The sequence below is a fragment of the Felis catus genome, chromosome C2 (assembly GCF_018350175.1).
Source record: "Felis catus isolate Fca126 chromosome C2, F.catus_Fca126_mat1.0, whole genome shotgun sequence".
NCBI classification, from domain to species: Eukaryota; Metazoa; Chordata; class Mammalia; order Carnivora; family Felidae; genus Felis; species Felis catus.
The window spans coordinates 70,589,232-70,606,985 of NC_058376.1; the positions used below are offsets into that span (position 1 = coordinate 70,589,232).

The following is a 17,754-nucleotide window of genomic DNA, read 5'->3' on the forward strand; positions in this document are numbered from 1 at the left end:
CCCTACAATGGGCATCAAGAATAGTTCCAGCCAAGCCCTGCATTCCTGGGCAGATCAGGATGCCACAAGGCACCAGAGGTAGAGAGGAAGGAGCCCTGGACTCTGGGTCAGGGTCCTGGACAGTGGGCTAAGCTATGCCTCTGAGCTCCCTCTCAGAGCCCCAGTCTGCCCATCTATAAAATGGGGCCAATTACCCCAACTTGCCTCTCTTTAGATCAAATGGGAACGTGGATGAGAAGATGGTGGCAAACAGCCAAGTGAGGGAACAGATCCCATATGCTGATGGCCTCAGGGCACAACTCCCCTCCCCCAGTCCCCAGGCTCACCTGTCCAAACACGTACAGTAGCCCAATCGTGCCACCGGTCTGCCCACCAAGGACCGAGGAGATCATCGAGTAGACACCACCGCTGCCAACACCACAGTGCTCCCCAACACCGATGCCAGACAGCACGGTGATGAGGGCCACCAGGATGACAAAGGACACCAGAAACATGCCCATGAGCACTCCTGTATTTCCCTGCAGCAGAACAGCAAGAAGCAAGGTCAGGGGTTAGGACAGGGAGGCCCTGCCAGTCAGGCCCCTCCCAGGAGCACTAACCACCTCCCCCGACACCTCCAGAGCTGCAACAGGGGTCGGGGAGGAAGAGCTGGGTACCTGAAAAAGGACAGGGGCAGCCCACAAGCGTAGGGCCTGGAAGAAATTTCAGATGAAGGGAAACATCTTTGCTTCAGACTCTTCACTGACTTCCCACTGCCAATAGGGTAAAGTCAAAGCAACTGGATACCCTCATGAGGCCCCTCCCCATCCATCCCCTCCCCGCCCTCCAGTCTGTCTCATCCCTGTGCCCTAGCAGGAGTCACATGCTCTTCCCCACCACCCTCCTGGGCATGCCTTTCCTGCTCACTCCATCTCCTAGACAGCCTCACTCCATCTCATCCTTTTAGGTTAGGGGCCACCTCCTCCGGAAAACTGTCCCTGGAACCCTCCTCTGGTTTGTACAGTGCCCGGGCTTAGTACTTTCCACAGTACTTGTCAAGTACTGCTTCCAAGCCCATCTTTACCTCCGGGCTGTGAGTGCCAAGAGAGCAGGATGATGTTTTATCCAGTTATGCTTTACTCAGACCGTTTCTTATTTTGCTGATTTTATATTTTTAATGAAATTATAGAATTACTCTTTTCTTCCTTTGTTTGTGTTTTCAAATTGTTTGCACGTGATAATAAAATATCTTGCACCAATCTTTAAGTTTTCAGGCCAAAACTGCCACTTTAACATCTTCAAAATTATAAGTGTGCTATCAAATTATTCTTTAGAGTTCACATGGTCTATTTGAGACTCTGAGCATGACCTCTACTCACTCCAGCTTTATGCCACCTCCTAGAAGCTCTATCTTTTCTTTGCCATTTCACATTTGCCTTTTTTTCCCATGATCAAATATGATGTTTCAGGTAAAACGAATGTCAAAGCTGAAAAACAAGAGATCATTTCAGGGCAAAAGGATGCATTTGTGTGGCAGGCAGCTTCAAAGGCAGCCCCCCCATGACCCCCAGCCCCTGGCACACATGCCCCGTGTAATCTCCTCCCCTTGAGTTGGGGTTGGACCTGGTGACTCACTTCTAATGAACAGAACTCTGCAGGAGATCACTTCTGAGATGAGGATAGAAAAAGACCGTGGCTTTCATCTTGGGTGCACTCGCTATCTCTCTCTCTCTCTCTCGCTCTCTCCCTTAGACTGCTGGTCCCCGGGTAAGTGAGCTGCATGTAAGGAGGCAGCCCTAGGAAGAGGCCCACATAACAAGGCCAGCCAACAACTGTGCAAGTGATCTTGGAAACAGCTCCTCCTCTGGTAGAGCCTTCAGGTGGGAATGCAGTCCTGACTGAGAGCCTGCCTGTGACCCTGGGAGAGACTCTGAGCCAGCTAGGCTGCACTTGGATACCTGGACCACAGAAACTGTAAGATAATACATAAGATAATGCACGTATTTGCCTCATGCTGCTAGGTACTGGGCTAATTTGTTACACAGCAAGAGAAAATGAATACAACTTGTACCTTCACTTTGCAGAGGGAACTGACACCTCTGGATAGTCATTTCTCCAAAAAATAACCCAGTGGGAGGGTTCAGAAGAAGACCTTACAGACTTAAGAAACAAAATAGAGGGGCGCCTGGGTGGCTCAGTCCGTTAAGCATCCAACTCTTGATCTCAGCTCAGGTCATGATCTCATAGTTCATGGGTTTGAGCACTGCATTGGGCTCTGCTCTGACAGTGTGGAGCTTGCTGGGATTCTCCCTCTCTCTCTGCCCCTCCGCTGCTCTCTCTTTCCCAAAATAAATAAATAAACTTAAAAAAAAAAAGAATCAAAATAAAGAGAGCTGGGGTGCACCTAGCTGGCTGGCTCAGTCAGCAGAACATGTGAATCTTGATCTTGGGGTTGTAAGTTTGAGCCCCATGATGAGCATAGAGCCTACTTAAAAAAAATAGAGAAAGCTTACCTTTTTCTTCTTTCTACAATCCCATAACTACCTTGTGTGAAGCAGAGCCCAGGGACCCAGCTGTCACTGGCTACACCTTCCTCTGCCACACAGCAGTCAGACTGATGGGCCTCCCTTGGACACAGGCTGGAGAGGTGCTGGGCAGTGAGGTGGCCCTTAGGAAGAGGTTAAAAACAGAGGTGGATCCCAGAAGCCTAAATCTGCCTGCACAACAAGGAGTCTGAGATGAAGGCTTTGTGTTTTTGTAAGCAGAAGGCCCTGTAAGTCTGGGAAGGGTGTAGGAGGCATAAATTCTTACAGCTACACTAGGGAGTTTGGCTGACCCTACTCTAAGCTTTCACATGTTAATTAAAAAAAAAAAAAAAAAAAAAGTCACCCACCCCTGGGTGGGTCTGATTTTTAAAAAAAATTTTTTTTTAAATTTTTTTTAACATTTATTTATTTTTGAGACACAGAGAGACAGAGAATGAACAGGGGAGGGGCAGAGAGAGAGGGAGACACAGAATCTGAAACAGGCTCCAGGCTCTGAGCTGTCAGCATAGAGCCCGACGCGGGGCTCGAACTCACGGACCGTGAGATCATGACCTGAGCCGAAGTCGGACGCTTAACCAACCAAGCCACCCAGGCGCCCCTAAAAAAATTTTTTTAACATTTATTTATTTTCAAGAGACAGAGACAGAGTGTGAGTGGGGGAGGGGCAGAGAGAGAGGGAGACCCAGAATCTGAAGTAGGCTCCAGACTGCAAAGCCCGAAGCAGGGCTCGAACCCACTAAACGTGAGATCATGACCCAAGCTGAAGTCGGACGCTTAACCGAGTGAGCCACCCAGGAGTAACCCAGGCCATGATTAAGGCTGAACCCTGAGCTAATGACCTAGGTAAAAGAGCTCAGGAAGGTCTGGCCTCACCTAGGCCTCCTGAGGGGCTAAGAACCCCATACACCTTGTCACAGCTCAGCTTTCCTCCCCCAGAATTTGCCCATGCGATGGTTAATTTTCTGTGTTAACTTGGATAGAATATGGTGACCATATATTTAGTCAAACAGTAATCTAGATGTTGCTGTAAATGTAGTTTTTTTGTTTGTTTGTTTTTGTTTTAGCTGTGCTTAACATTTACAGTCAGTAGACTTTAAGTAAAAGAGATTACTGTCTAGGGGCACCTGGGTGGCTCAGTCAGTTAAGTGTCCAACTTCAGCTCAGGTTAGTGGGTTCAAGCCCCACGTCGGGCTGTGTGCTGACAACTCAGAGCCTGGAGCCTGCTTCGGATTCTGTGTCTCCCTCTCTCTCTCTCTGCCCCTCCACCACTCGCACTCTGTCTCTCTCTGTCTCTTGAAAATAAATAAATGTTAAAAAAGAAAATTTTTTGTTAAAAAGAGATTACCGTCTATACTGCCAAAGGGCCTCATCCAATCTGTTGGAAGGCCTTAACAGCAAAGACTAAGGTTTCCCAAAGAAGAAAGAATTCTGTAGCCAGACTGCAACACAGAAATTCCGCCTGTGCTCCCAGTCTTTGGATTCAAGCCTGCAACATCAATTCTTACCTGAGTCTCACTTGGACTCACCAGAGCCCCCAGTCATATATATAAGACATCCTATATATCTCTTATAGATATATAGCTCCTATTGGTTCTGCCTGTGTTCCCCTGAAGAACCCTGACTAGTACATTCCACACCTTGAATGACCCCCTCTCTCTTTCATCTGTGCAACCCAGCTCACCTCTCAAAGCCTGGCTGAACCACACCTCTTCCAGGAAGCTTTCCTGGACACTTAGCCACCATATGTTCATAGCCTATTCCACTCCTGAGGTATTTAATACTGCTTTGAGAAACCACTTGGATTCCTGATGTGAAATCTACCCAGGACTGTTAGCTCACCAGAGGGAAGAACAGGGCCTTCTGTTTCATAATCCCATTGGTACCTTGTAGTGCCTGGAACACATTAGGTGCTCATCAATGACTCCTGACTGGCTAGCCTTTTGTTTCGAGCAGCCTGTTCAGTTTACTGGTGTCCCAGGAAGAAGGTGCCATGTAAGGGGTTCAGAACCCCTGCTCAGGACACACATCTGCTTGGAAGCTCCCAGGATGCCTTCAGAAAAGACACAAAGAAGAGGCCTTTGGTTTCTCCATGGAGGAAGCAAACGTACCCCCATGATCTCATGCACCTGTGATCAAGCACTGCCATGTGCAGCCTCTCACACAGGATCTGTGTGTGGTGGGACAAGGCAACCAGTGCCACCAGGAGGGCACCAGACAAGTTGAAAAATACCAGGAAAGCAGGAGAGGGTCACAAACCGGAGGCAAAACTGCCACCAGTCTGCTCTCTCTGATCCACCTCTAGTCCCACCCATGATGTGCCCTGACTCACGTTGCTCATATTTCTGTGCTCATATAACTTAAATCCATGGCGAGGCTCCCATTGGAGGCTTTGTCTGAGGCCTAGGTTCTCAGGATTCTCATTTAAATAGCAATGCTAGCTATATGTACTTGCTTCTTGTTTCATGTTTCTGGAGCATCCGTGCTTCAGGAATCTGTTGCCTGCCCTGTGGAATGCCCAAGAGTGCAGACCTTTCTGTGTCACAAACTCACAAGAAACTCCAGGGCCACCAGCTCATCACTCACCACTAACCAGCCAGTCCTCAGGAAAAGGACAACCCCAAAAATGTTGATCATGCAGGATGTGAACACACCGTCCCAGGTCCCAAACAGCACTGGCTCCCACACAAACAGCTGGCTCTTCCACCAGGGCTGGGGCTGGGCCAGCGCCCCCTGAAAACAGAGCACACAGAATTCAGCATGCAGCGCTTCAGAGGGCCAGCAAGGGGAAGGGAAGGGAAGTAGAACAGGAGGTGGGTAGGAGAACTCCGCTCTGACATACATCCGCCCTACTATGCCAGGGCAGGTGTGAATGTGCGCACAGTCTTGAAGATTGTTTCTGCAAAAGCGTCGCTGTTCTCTCCCGACAGTGATCCCTGTACCCACACAGGCAGAGACTGGTTGCCCAGCAGGTCGGTTCCCTTCTGGCCACTCAGTAGACCACTCCCAGCATGGCTGCAGGTAGGCGTGGCCATGTGACTGAGTTCTGGCCTCTGGAAAATAGGTAGAAGTGTTGTGTGTCACTTCTGGGTGAGTGTGGGATTCTAAGTTCCAGCTTTCTGGATAAGGCCACTTTCCCTCCCAGTATCCCGTCCCACCGGGATAGCAGCTTCCAGCAGTTACTAATCTTCGTGTAGACTTCCTTTATGCTTTTTGAGCCTCCGTCCGTAATACTGCTGTAATGAATTCTGCATATTAAATTACTTCTGTTTAAAATGCCTGGGGCACCTGGGTGGCTCAGTCATTTAAGTGTCCAGCTTTGGCTCAGGTCATGATCTCCCAGTCTGTGGGTTCGAACCCCATATCAGGCTCTGTGCTGACAGCTCAGAGCCTGGAGCCTGCTTCAGATTCTGTGTCTCCCTCTCTCTGCCCCTCCCCTGCTCATGCTTGCTCTCTCCCTCTCTCTCAAATAATTAAACATTTTTAAAGTTTTTTTTTAATGCCTGGAGCGGTCTCTGTTCTCTTGCCTGAACACCGGTGTTACGGTGATCTCTAAGCTCCATTCCATCCCACACCCCAGGATTCTAAGGCATCCTTTGGCAGCTGTTTAGAACCAGAGGCTTATTTATAAGCAGTTAAACAGATGCCTACCTTATTTTTCTAATTCAAAAATAACAAAGGCACTTTAACAAAACACTCAAATGGATACTCTTTACTAAAAAGACTAAACCTTGTGGAAATACTAAAATGACTTGCAGAAAACTAGTAGCAGCTCATGTTGTGAACTGCTGTTGCACAGGATAGTAGTCTAACTTCACACGTCACTAGTCTTCCAGTACCTCAAACTACCATAGCAGTGATCAGGGGTTCTCACCTTACAGGGACTAGGAAGCCCCAATTATGGACCGGTGTGGACAAGCAGTCTACCTGGAGCATGTATGTGATCTATAAGCACAGTGAGTAGGCAAAAAAGTCAAGACTACAGGAAATAAAATCTAAGGTCAGAGCTTCTGAATGGCTGAGAGCAAAGGATGTGCCCGTGATCGAGGACCCAAAGCTGAGGCCAACTGGCCTCGGTCAAAACAAAAGGAGAGGAGCTCAGCTCCTCTTCTCCTCTTGTAACATGCACCCACAGACCTAGAAAGGTCCTAAAAAAAACCATCAGGGCAGTCAGTTAAGCCTTAAGCACCCCATGGGATGGCATAACCCGCCAGTCCCTGACTCCAGTCAGAGCTCCTTTCATCTGTGTAGATTTCTGTTCATCTGTCTTTCACAAGCCTACATTTTCCTACCAAGGCCTGTTATAGGTCTGTTATTTATTAGAAACAGCAGTGACAATAGCAGCTCTCAGCAACGAAGAGCAATAATTCAGAGAGTGGCTTTCACCTTCCAAATCAATCTTCTCCTTTGATCCTCACAATGCCCCTGGGAGGCAGGCAGGGAGAGGGCCCCTGTTAGAGCAGAGGAAGGAGGCTGGGAGGAGAGACAGGATGGCCCCAAGTCCACGCCAGACTATAAAATCTGTACCTGGCCCTGCACCTCCGGTTATTTGCCCTTTGCTTTCCTAACAGCCAATTCTGTAGGTTCCCATTTGTAACATCCTGAACTTTGCTAAATTATGAAGACGTCTGTCTTACCCATGGATCTCCCATCATGAATTTAGAAATTTTATTCCTCTTCCATCCCAGCCTTCGCATGTCCACTCTGAAGGCTGCTTTATGTGTTTACCTAATGGCTTATGAGAAGCTTTCACTCCCTGGATCTCGTTGGGCTAAATCAGCCTTAAAGTGGCTTCCCAAAGGAGGCAGAAACTTAAGGAAACTCCGTACCCTGAGAATAAAAGTATAAATGGTTTAAAATGAGCTTGGGGACCAGGTCATGACAGCTTATCTCAGGATGCTGAGGGGAATGTGCTTATTTTCTTCTTCTTCTTCTTCTTTTTTTTTTTTTACTAAGTGACAAAAGAATATAACTAAGTCTTCCCAGCACCTGCATTTGCTCATCAGAGGCCAGTAGGAAGAGCCTGCGTTTAACTCCAAAGCTGCAACCCTGATGTTCTTGAGAGAGAGAGACCAGCATAAGCTCAGGGAGAGAGAGAAGAAGATACAGAAGCACAGGAAAAAGGGAAAGAGGATGAAACAGAGAACCCTAGAATAAAATGCTAAGTAGGTATTCTAGAGACCACAATGGCATTTCCCAGCTCCCCACCCCCTGCACTGACACGCTGTCTCTAGGCATCAGCATAGAAGCACCACTGGGTGCCCATTCCTCACACCTCTCCCTTCTCCACCATGTCCTGCAGCTGCACCACTTCCAGGATGCCCCCAGCCTCTGCCACTGCCCCACAGCTGACTTTTTAGGAGTCTGCCAGCTAGACGACTCAAACCAGTGACCTTGCAGAGTGACCAGTCAGATGGCCCACGGCTGGTATGACTCTGACACCAATTCTGATGTGTGGGTTTTCCCCCCATACCAAGCATTTCTCCAGCACCAGCTGGGTGTCCTATAATCCAATTTAATTATGATATTTTTTATCTGGAAATAGTCATAAGACTGGTCAACCCCCCACTTCAGATGCTGGTCATAAGCGTAAATTGTCACCTGTGCTTCTGAAAGACTGGCTCTAAATCAGAGGTTCTCATGACACTCGCCTTGAGTTCCATTAGTTTGCTAGAACATCTCAAGGAATTCAGAGAAACACTTCACTTACTAGATTACCGCTGTTATAAAAGCATATAACCCCGGAACAGCCCATGGGAGATGCCCATGGGGGAGAAGTGTGTAGCTTCCATGCTCTCTCCAGGCACATGACGCTCCCCAAATGTCTATGTGTCTACCAGCCTGGAAGCTCTTCAAACCTCGTTCTTTGGGGGTTTTATGGATGCTTCACACATAGGCATAGTTGATTCAATCACCAGCCATTGGGATTTGACTCACACTCTCCAGCCCCCACCTCTCTCCCTGAAAGTTCCAACCCTCTAATCATGGTTGGTGCCCCGGGCAACCAGCCCCCATCCTTAGGTGCTTTCCAAAAGTCACCTTATTAACATAAACCCAGTTGTGGTTGAAAAGGGATGGTTATGAATATCCAGATACCCTTATCACTCTTATCACTTAGAAAATTCCAAGGGTTTTAGGAGCTCTGTGCCAGGGTTGGGGATAAAAACCAAACATTTATTTCTTATTATAAATCACAATATCATGACTGGCTACTCCACAACCTTACTCTCTCTCAGCCCTGCCAGCTTCTTCCAATTCCCCTTCACTCCTGCTCAGGCCAAGGGCAGAGCCATGGATCTGCACCCAAGCAGACATCCAACAGGAGAAGGGAATATCAGCTTCTCCCCCACACTCTGGAACCTCACACCCAACTCCCTCCTTTATGGGAGGGTAAGGAATCCCCTCATATTTCAGATATGCCCTGCCATGAAGGCTATGGCTCACAGACTCTCCCTCTGCGCCTCTACCCAGTCATTACTATCACTGGGGGCAGGAGGAGGGAGAACAGCTGGGGTGATGGCAGGTGACAGTTGGACCAGTTCTGAGCTACCTTTTTCTTTTCTTTTTTTTTTTTTATTTTTTTTTAACGTTTGTTTATTTCTGAGACAGAGAGAGACAGAGCATGAACGGGGAGGGGCAGAGAGAGAGGGAGACACAGAATCAGAAGCAGGCTCCAGGCTCTGAGCCATCAGCCCAGAGCCCGATGCGGGGCTCGAACTCACGGACCGTGAGATCATGACCTGGGCTGAAGTCGGAGGCTTAACCGACTGAGCCACCCAGGCGCCCCTGAGCTACCTTTTTCAAAACATCCAGGGGCACCTGGGTGGCTAAAGCATCCAACTTCGGCTCAGGTCACGTTCTCGCGGTTTGTGGGTTTGAGCCCTGCATCGGGCTTCGTGCTGACAGCTCAGAGCCTGGAGCCTGCTTCAGATTCTGTGTCTCCCTCTCTCTCTGCCCCTGCCCCACTCACACTCTGTCTCTCTTTCTCAAAAATAAACATTTAAAAATATAAAATAAAATAAATTTTAAAAAATCCAGAAAAGTAGTTTTATTATTCACCCTCTGAGCTACTATGAGAGAGCAAGTTGGGTGGTACAGTGGGAAACAACAACAGCGGGGGCTTCTGCGGCGGCCCTGGGTTAAGCGCCATGGTCACACCGGACACAAGGCTGTCTACCAGAGCGGTGAGATGAATGACTTGGAGAAATTTGTCATTTTATCTGGAACCATTTGCAGGGAGGTCCTGCTGCCATGTCATGGACCAAGTCTTGTCTTTCATGTCCAATTTGTCTAAGATGCTGTGGGGATCCACATGGGTGGCCCCAACGGCTGTGTGCCAAAAAATTAGCCAAGAGTTCCCAGATGTCACTAACAGTTAGATAGCTAAAGGAAAGGTCATGTTGTTTGCAGAAGCCAGCTGGGCCCCTGTGGAAGGCTGTGAGGTGTTGCCAAGGTCCAGATGAACACCTGTAGGGTGTCAGATGCCACAGGCCTCATCCTCAGAGTGAGGGCAGACAGAAACCCATGCATCTCAGAACTTACTGTAGGCTCAGCTTAGGATGGGGCAGTTTGCTAACTAACTAACTTTCAATAAGTTTGACCTCAGATTTGTCAGCAATTCCATTTGGAATCACTTTTTTAGAACCAAAGAATCAAAATTTCCAAGTGTAAGCATTTGGTTTGTGAGGGCCTTCTGAGACTTTCAGCTTCCTTCCAGACTTGGAGGATGCAAGGAATGCCCAGTCTCAACCCTGTCTCAAGGGGTCTTGCCCACCCCACTTTCATTTTGGTTTTGGTAGAGGCAGGAGTGACGTTGACCACCGTCTGGGTAAGGCTAGAAAGCTTCAGGCTGTTCCTGGTGTCTCCATTCAGTTGGCAAAATGAGACAACCCCATAGGACACCACGCGGTCAGTCTCAGTTTGCAAGACCCTGTGGGGTAGAGGGTTACGAGGAGTGAGTTCTAAGTGGGAGGGCAGTGGGTGCAGGGTGGGTGAAACGAGCAAGCAGGTGGGCCTCTATGGTCCCCATCCCTGAACTGCTCTTTTAACCATTTCAGATGCTGAGGATTCACTTAGTTTGAAAACCCCTTCCAGGGGACATAGGTGCTAAGGAAGGGAAACAGAAACTTGCTCCTCACACAGTCCTCTTTCATGGAGGAAAGAGAAAAGGACAGTCTCTAGACCCTCCAGAGTCACAGTAGAGAATCATGAGCAGGTTTAGAAAAAAAGTATTCTCCTCTACAAACTGAAGTTCAATAGAAGAACAGATTTGTTCTCTCTGTAGACTGGCTTTTTTTTTTTCACTTGCAAGACTGGCACAGGCAGGTCCATGCTCAGGGGGGAAATAGATTTCCTTACGGAGCTGAGCTGGGAGGCAGACTGAAAAGCAATCCTGTCTTCTAGCAATCTGGGCAGAGCTGCAATCCGCCCACACTGCAGATTCCTGAGGATGGACTAGCCAGGTATCTGGCTTCCTGGAAGAGACTTAGGAAGGGCTCATTGTATTCATCAGGCTGGGGCTCTGGCACCATGTGCCCAGTGGAGAAGGTGTGAGATTAGCCAGGCTCCGGCAAGCTGGGCCTGGTTAGGGAGGGGAAATGTCACAGCTCACCAGACTGAATGGAGGGGCTCCCTGCCCAGGACACTGGATACCAATCCACAGCCAGGACCAGGCCCATTCAAGCTGCAGTTGGTGGTACCATATGCAAAAGATACTCTGTCTATGGCTTTGTCTACTGAGAAAAGAAATGCCACTGATTTGGAGGCAGGTCACTATCACTCCTCAGAATCACATCTTCACTCTGGCTCAAGGGGTTCAATCCCTGGGGGCTACTGACATCGCTCAGAGCTGTAGAGAAGTGTTCAACCACTATGCTGCCAATGTCCCCCTGGAAACAGGTGAAAAGAACACACTGGGAATTCCACTCAGTCTTTACAGGTCTCTGCAGGAAGACAACAGTCTTCCCCATTTCTTCCCACTGTGAGTGACACAGGTGACAGCCTAAATCCCAACCATCACCTGAGACAGCCAGATGCTATGACCAGGCTGGGCCAAGGTGCATCATGACAGCCAGGGCTGCCTGGCTCACTTTTGAGCAGCTCCAGTTCTAAGCTACCTCGGGGAACTATCCAGGGGAGAGGTCTGGTCCCAGCTATTGATAACTCTCCTAGAACCTCATCGTCCTCAGATCTGGGCCCCAGGCATCAATTCCAGAATAATATAAGTCTCATTCCACATTCCATGACATAACAGGCTGTGAGGAAGGGAAGTGGCAGTATCTGATATGGAGCCTACTGGGAAGCAGAGGTGGACACAAAGAAATAAGACAAAAAAGAGTGAGAAACAAAACCCCTCAGAACGGGCACCATAAGCATGCTTAAGGGGCACCTGGGTGGCTCAGTTGGTTAAGCGTCCAACTCATGACTTTGGCTCATGTCATGATCTCACAGTTTGTGAATGCAAACCCCATGTCGGGCTCTGCACTGACAGCAGGGAGCCTGCTTGGGATTCTCTCTCTCTCCTCTCTCCCTGCCCATCCCTCAATCTCTCTCTCTCTAAAAAATAAATAAACTTTAAAAAAAAAAAGCCATACAAGCTCAAAGATGAGTTTCTCTCTGTCTTGAGGACCCTCAGCCTGCTAGAACAAGTTTGGCAGATTCCAGGGGGCACATCTACCTTCATGCTTGTTGCAAGGGTTTTCCTTCCCCAGCTCCCAGGACTAGAGAGAAGCCAGGGTTTGTCCTCAGAGCCCAGGGGCCTGCACCCCACACTGGAAACACCATGCCTGTGTGCTGGGTACTGTAGTTCAGAGATAGAAGTTTTCTCCTGTGACTAGAGAATCTCTACACTTGAGCAGGGTATCTAGAAAGACAGGAAAATTGTACATGAAATGTGCCCAGAGAAGGAAACACTCAGCTTCCTGCACCCAGTAAACTGAGAGGAGTGAGAGAGAAAAGTTCTGTGGTAGGCAATGATATGTGCTCACGCCCAGGAGCCTTTTGCAGCCACCGCCAGCAGACCACCTGCCAGGCTTTAAGGAACACACATGACATGTGAGATGGTACCTTTTCTCTCTAATGGCAGCTGGCATTAGAGGAAAAGAAACCAGGTGAGAAACTACTTCTGCCCACTCAGGTCGGGAGAGGGTCAGAGCAAGACACAGCCTGTCCCTTCCCCACAGAGACTGATTGTGCCTGGAATATACACACATGAGCCAGAAGTTTGCTTTCAGAAAGCTAATTATTTATTAATTACACATCAGAGAATATGCCAAGTTGCTGAAATGTGAAGACGCAGGCCCCCTCCTACGGCTCGGAACAGGCACCGCCACGTGCAGGAGCTGGGCAGGGGCTCCAGGGGCCGGGGCCCACCTGTGGTACCTGTTTGAGATGCAGACAGCCACATACTTGCTTTGTAGGGGTTCTGTGCAGTTCAGATGTGATGATAATTGTGACAGCTTTTGCAAGCATGAGGCACGACAGACAATTTTAAATGTAGGTGAAGGTCACCTCAGGGAAGTCAGGAAGAAGAGTTAGAAAAGAGGTCTTACTGACCATGTATTTTCCATTTTCCCCACCTAACTTGTCCTCATGTTTCGGGTAAATCCTCACTCTGTAGCTCAGCCCTGAAAGCTGCCTTCTGAACCCACGCCCAGGACCAGCATTGGAAAAATTAGCCCCTTTCTGTACTGCACTAGTTCTAGAATGGACACCCAGTGAGTGTTCTGTCAGCCCAACTGATGCTAGAAATGGAAATGGCTCTGCAGCAGGGGAGGTCAGGATCCACATGGAGTGGTCAAAGTCTGATTTCCCTGGATTCGAATCTGGGCAGCACCCTTGGTCAATATTGATTTAAGCATTGCTAGAAACGCGAAATCTTCGTGGTAATGTGGGTCTCCTCTGCCACAGAACTAGTTTGAAAGCCAGAGTCTATATACAGTAGTTTCTGCAAGCTTGCTCTGTGGTTTTTCCGTGCCTGTGCATCCTAATCCTTGTCCAAGGCTGATAATCTCCAAAGGCACAACCTGGTCCCACAACTGCACAGCCCCAGGAGGAGCAAGACCCTCATATGCCATGAAAACACTGATGCTGGTGGTTCTGCCTCCTAGAACCACACGGCAGATTCTTCCCGAGAATAGCCACTTCTGCCCGCTGAACTCAGAGCCCAAAGGCACAGTGCCTGGGACACCTGATACCATCCCACAAATGGCAGGAGCCCACAGCAGCAATGCCATGGCCACTTAACAGGAGCTTCCCTTGCCCTTCCCAGCCTCCTTGGCAAAAGGGTAGAGCCTTTCTTGCAGGACTCAGGCTGCCACTAGAAAGTCTACTTGAGTTTAACATCACAGAGCAACATGGGTCCTAACGCCCTCCCTCAGTAATAGGCAAACCAGCTAAATATCAACTGCAAAAGGTTTATTCTTGAGGACATCAGTGGATCAACAGATATTATACCTATTTAAGAATTGTTATGTGATGAGTAGTTCTGACATTTGGAATCACATTAATGTTTTACATACTCAAAATCAAATCAAATCAAATCAATAAGGATGAGAGAAAAATTAGAATGCAGAGAAATAAGTTAGCCTGACTGTATTTCAGGCAAGGAACGTAACCACGCTGAAGGTGGGAAAGAAACTCACCAGAATAACTGGTTCTTTGACTATGTGCTCTCAGTTTAAAGACAAAAATAAGTACAAATATTAAATTCTAGGGGCGCCTGGGTGGCGCAGTCGGTTAAGCGTCCGACTTCAGCCAGGTCACGATCTCGCGCTCCGTGAGTTCGAGCCCCACGTCAGGCTCTGGGCTGATGGCTCAGAGCCTGGAGCCTGTTTCCGATTCTGTGTCTCCCTCTCTCTCTGCCCCTCCCCCATTCATGCTCTGTCTCTCTCTGTCCCAAAAATAAATAAACGTTGAAAAAAAAAATCTTTAAATTCTAGATACAAAGGTTGTTTTTGACAACTAGATTCGATTCTGAATCTACTTTCTATGAATTGTAGGGTTGAGCAAATAAGTAAATATATATGGGAGTTAAGTTTCTCACGGTTGAAGAAGGGAATTACAACAAAAGAAAGAGGAATGAACAGAAGAATGAACCCTGGGTGATGGACTGGAATGAGAAGTATCAGTTTGAATTTGTGGTTTTTAATATAGATAGAAAAATAGAGAGCTGGATGTGTGCGTGTGTGTGTGTGTGTGTGTGTGTGTGCATGTATTCCTTCTCTCTGTCCACCTGAAGGCTCTATAAGCAGAAACACCCCAGTAACAATGAACATACCTAGCACCCAGATCTTGGTCTTTAAATGCCATTCCTCACTTTCTTTTTTTTTAATTTTTAAATTTTTTTTATTTTTTAAAAAAATATTTATTTATTTTTGAGAGACCACAAATCAGGGAGGGGTGGAGGGAAGGTGACAGAGGATCCTAACTGGGCTCTGCATTGACAGAGCAAGCCCAATGTGGGGCTCAAACTCACAAACCACGACATCATGACCTGAGCCAAAGTCGAATGCTCAACTGACTGAGCCCCTCAGGTGCCCCCCATTCCTTGCTTTAAGTAACCAAGACGCTTTGGAGAAATGGTTGATTCAAGGCTAGGAAAGAGAAAGTACAAAACGAGCCTGGAATATTTTGTGCCAGAAAGCAAGAAAGCGATTAAAAAGAAAAGCATATGTTAAAAGGACATAGGAACTAGCCTGAAGGGAACTGGCCAACTCGGGAATAATTTGAGCATCAAAATAATAACAGCAGGAGAATATTTATGTAATAAAATAAGAATCTGAGTCCATGCAGATGTAAATAAATGAATAAATTAAAATATGAGGAAGAAGGGAAAGTCCTTCATTACAGTAGAAGACTGGCATCTATAGAAGGAGTGATGGCATTAGAAATGTCACCATTTTGTAATCATGACAGTGACAACTGATTCTGTCAAGAATCATCCATGACTGGGGTGCCTGGGTGGCTCAGTCAGTTAAGTGTCCGACTCTTGATTTCAGCTCCAGTCATGATCTCACGGTTTGTGAGATCAAGCTCCGCTTCCAGCTCTATGTTGACAGCACAGAGCCTGCTTGGGATTCTCTCTCTCTCCCACTCTCTGTCCCTCTCCCACTCATGCACACATGTGCATGCTCTCTCTCTCCCGAAATAAATAAATAAACTTAAAAAAAAAGAGAATCATCCATGGATACCGATGCCAGTGGGTGAAAGACTAATGAGGAACAGGATATTTCCACAGTCTCAAAGTATCCCCAACAAATTGTTTATTAATTACAAAAGGAAAATCAGTAACTTTAGAGTGGATTAACTTAGCAGACACCACTTTAAATAAATAACCAAAGTGAACATCACCAAAAATGAGACGAACAGAAGTCCTGTACATCTTAGAGAGGAACACAACTATCACTCTAGAGCATTCCTGCCAAAAATACAAAACCTATATCCTATTGTGAGGGGTCATGTCTCAAAGTGAGAGATGTTCTACAAAATAACTGACTTGTGTTCTTCAAAAAATGTCAAGGTCATGAAAGACCAAGAAAGTCTAAGTAACAGTTCTAGATTAAAGAATAGTATGGGGTGCCTGGGTAGCTCAGTTGGTTGAGCATTCGGCTCTTGATTTGGGCTCAGGTCATGATCTCAGTTTGTGAGTTTGAGCCCCATCGCAGTTTGTGAGTTTGAGCCCCACATCAGTCTCTGCACTGACAATGTGGAGCCTGCTTGGGATTCTCTCTCTCTCCCACTCTTTCTGCCCCTCCTCACCTTCTCTCAAAATAAATAAACTTAATAAAACAATTATTTTAAAAAAAGGTAGAGACATGGCAACTATGTGCAATGTGTAATCCTGGACTGGACTCTGGGCCAGGGAAGAAATGTTATAGGATATTAGGGGGATAACTGGCAAAACTGGAATGCTGGAATGTGGAATGATGGATTAGATAATAGGATTACCAATATTACATTTCCTGATCTTGATAAATATACTGTGGTTAGGCAAAAGAAAATTCTTGTTCTTAGGAAACACACACTGAAGAATTCATGGATAGAGGTACATGGTGTATACAAATTACTCGCAAATGGTTTAGGGAAAAATATAGAATATAATATATATTAGAATATGTAGACATATATATATGTATATATACACATACATAAATGGAATAGAAACAGAGAGAGGGCATACTAATGATAAAGCAAAAGGACAAAACGTTAACAACTAGTGAAATCTGAGTCAAGAGTATATGAGCATTCTTTGTGCTACTGCAACTTTCTATGACTATGAAATTTTATCAAAATGTTAAAGTTTAAAAATAAATAAATAGTAAGTTCAACAAAAGCTATACTTATACAAGGAGCCCAGACACTTATAAAAAAAAAAAATAGCTTGTATATTCTTGTGCCCAACATGAAACAGATTTTTACTACATGTGAGTTAGCTGAATGAATGAATGTGCTTTAGAAAGTAACATTAGACACCTCTTTCAAATTACCATGAAAATGACAGAAAAGATGTGTTGTGTTTTTTTTTAAGTGTAAAACTATACTTATAACTAGAAGGGGAAAAGAAACAAGTGCCAGCAGCAGATTAGACATTTGAGGAAATTCTACAGATGGGCTTAGAGGGGTAAGAAGAAGCAAAAGAAGCAGGGCAGCTGAGAGAAAGGCTGCCTTCCAAAGCACCTGAGAAGCTCCAAGGGCAGAGCTGGCCATTCCGGGGCGTGGACACAGACAGGGCAATCACTGGCCATGACTTTCTCTTGAAGTCTTTGTCGTGGGTATGGAGGTAACATGCGTATGGCACTTACAACATTGAAGACAGGGTTGGTAAAGGGCCTAGGTGCTTGCCAAGTTCCTACATTTTACATTGACGTGGTACAGTCTTAACTCTAAATAAACCGTGAAAAGTTTGATTTGTACACTTAATCCCTAGAACAGCCGTTCTCAAACTTTTTGGTCTCAAGGCCCCTTTACATTCTTAAAAATTATCAAGGACTCCAGAGAGAGCTTTTTGTTTAGGTGTGTTATATCTATCAACATTTACCATATTAGAAACTTACAGGAAGATATTTTTAAATATTTATTAATCATTTCAATATAACAGTAATAATAAGCTCACTATCTGTTAAAATAAATTACCTATTCTCATGACAAATAACTACTTTCCAAAACAAAAAAGTTTAATGAAAAGAGGCCTTGTTATACATTTTGCCTATCATCTTAATGTCTGGTCTGACAC

The 17,754-nt window shown here is 46.5% G+C and overlaps 1 protein-coding gene across 4 annotated transcripts in view; it reads right to left on the minus strand.

Moving 5' to 3' along the window:
* Positions 1-17,754, minus strand: part of SLC12A8 (solute carrier family 12 member 8) — a 141,918-nt gene that overhangs the window by 112,298 nt on the left and 11,866 nt on the right. For all 4 annotated transcript variants that reach the window (XM_045037049.1, XM_045037048.1, XM_019839892.3 and 1 more), the window contains exons 3-4: positions 5,109-5,255; positions 327-518 (exon numbers count right to left, since the gene is read on the minus strand). In XM_045037049.1, coding sequence (XP_044892984.1) covers positions 327-518; positions 5,109-5,255 — 339 coding nt within the window. The remainder of the gene's footprint in view (positions 1-326; positions 519-5,108; positions 5,256-17,754) is intronic.